Raw genomic sequence first — 1,402 nt, 5'->3', positions numbered from 1 at the left:
AATTCACTGCCAGCTATTTCCGGCAGAATAGATTATAAATTTTAACTTGAAATTTATAAATTTAACAAAAAAACTAAAGTAACAATTATATAAAAGTTTTAAAATAACAATTTTTTTTGTTCCTTTGTGACATAAAACGTAATAAATATGGCATATCATGATTTTAATTTTACATCTAGGTTGTATTTGCTTTTTAATACACCCCAATTACCTTCTATAGTATTGGTATGAACGTTACTTATTGAACCATAAAAAAGAGTATGATTTACAGTATAATGTTCTTTCATTTAAGTCTTTTCCTTGCTATTATGCCCTTTTCATAAATCAAAATAGATAATTGAATCTTTAATAGCAAATTAAAAAAATAACTCTGATTTGGAACAGGAAATAAAACAATTTTCATGTCTATAATCCTTTTAACCATCCCGAATATCCAAACTTCATCATTTCGATGTTCTTTATGATATTTACGTCGTCCAAACTTACCTTCATTCAGTTATATTATTATATCCTTTCCACCTAAAAATTGATCTTTAATTTGTAAATACTTAGAATAAAGATTTTCACTAGAAATTATTTAAAGAATACTTGTAACAACAGAGGGACCTATACCTAATTTTTTACCAGTATGTAATGGTGTTAATCTTTTTGTTGTGGATAATCATAACATTTGAATTTTAATTTATTAGTGTAATCTAAAACAGCTATATTAATAAAAACTAATAAATTTATTTGCATCTTTGTAATGATTGGTGTAACAAGAAAAGTTTTGATTTAATCAAAACTAAAAATATAAATAGCACCAAAAAATACAAAAATGCAATCAATAATAAATTTACTAAAATGTTTTAAATTTGGTAGTTTAATTAAATACTACCATAAGAACAACAATCTGGCATCTATTTCTGGCACCTTTCATCCATAAATTAAGAACTTCCAAAATTAGTAAGTGCTTTATTTTTCTTCCTTAAAAAGTTGTATTAAAAAATAAACTACGATCAGATCTACATTTGATGTACGTACAACGTACTTTGTGTTTGGACGGCAAGACACATGTCATATATCAATGTGTTGTTTGGCTTAAGATATTTAAAATGTCCAAATATATATTTACATTTTTAAATAAACCCATTTTTTCTGATAAGCACTTTTTAGGCAACAACGCAAGGAAAATGTATCTAATATTTTGATTAATTTTTTAAAGTTTTAAAAATTTTATATTGCTTTTGTTGAACAAATAGATCTTAAATTTGTTTATTATATATATAAAAAAAAAGAAATAGTAAATTGCTAAAATTAAAACATTTGAAAAACTTATTGTGCAATGTTGTTATGTTTTTTAAAAAAATATAATTCTAACTTTTGTTTTATAACTTAAAAGCTCAAGCAACAGTTATAAATT

General features: G+C 23.5%; 1 protein-coding gene across 1 annotated transcript; it reads right to left on the bottom strand.

Moving 5' to 3' along the window:
• Nucleotides 1–283: 283 nt before the first annotated feature.
• Nucleotides 284–424, bottom strand: AAJ76_269000979 (hypothetical protein; the record flags this gene model as incomplete). The annotated part of the gene is made up of 1 exon (XM_024474860.1): nt 284–424. The coding sequence occupies one exon, from the start codon at nt 422–424 to the stop codon at nt 284–286; it is 141 nt and encodes a 46-aa protein (XP_024329478.1).
• Nucleotides 425–1,402: the final 978 nt, after the last annotated feature.

Source organism: Vairimorpha ceranae, assembly GCF_000988165.1.
Source record: "Vairimorpha ceranae strain PA08 1199 chromosome Unknown NODE_269, whole genome shotgun sequence".
NCBI lineage: Eukaryota > Fungi > Microsporidia > Nosematidae > Vairimorpha > Vairimorpha ceranae.
The sequence above is the reverse complement of the archived record's forward strand: the minus strand, read 5'-3'. Positions and strand labels throughout refer to the sequence as shown.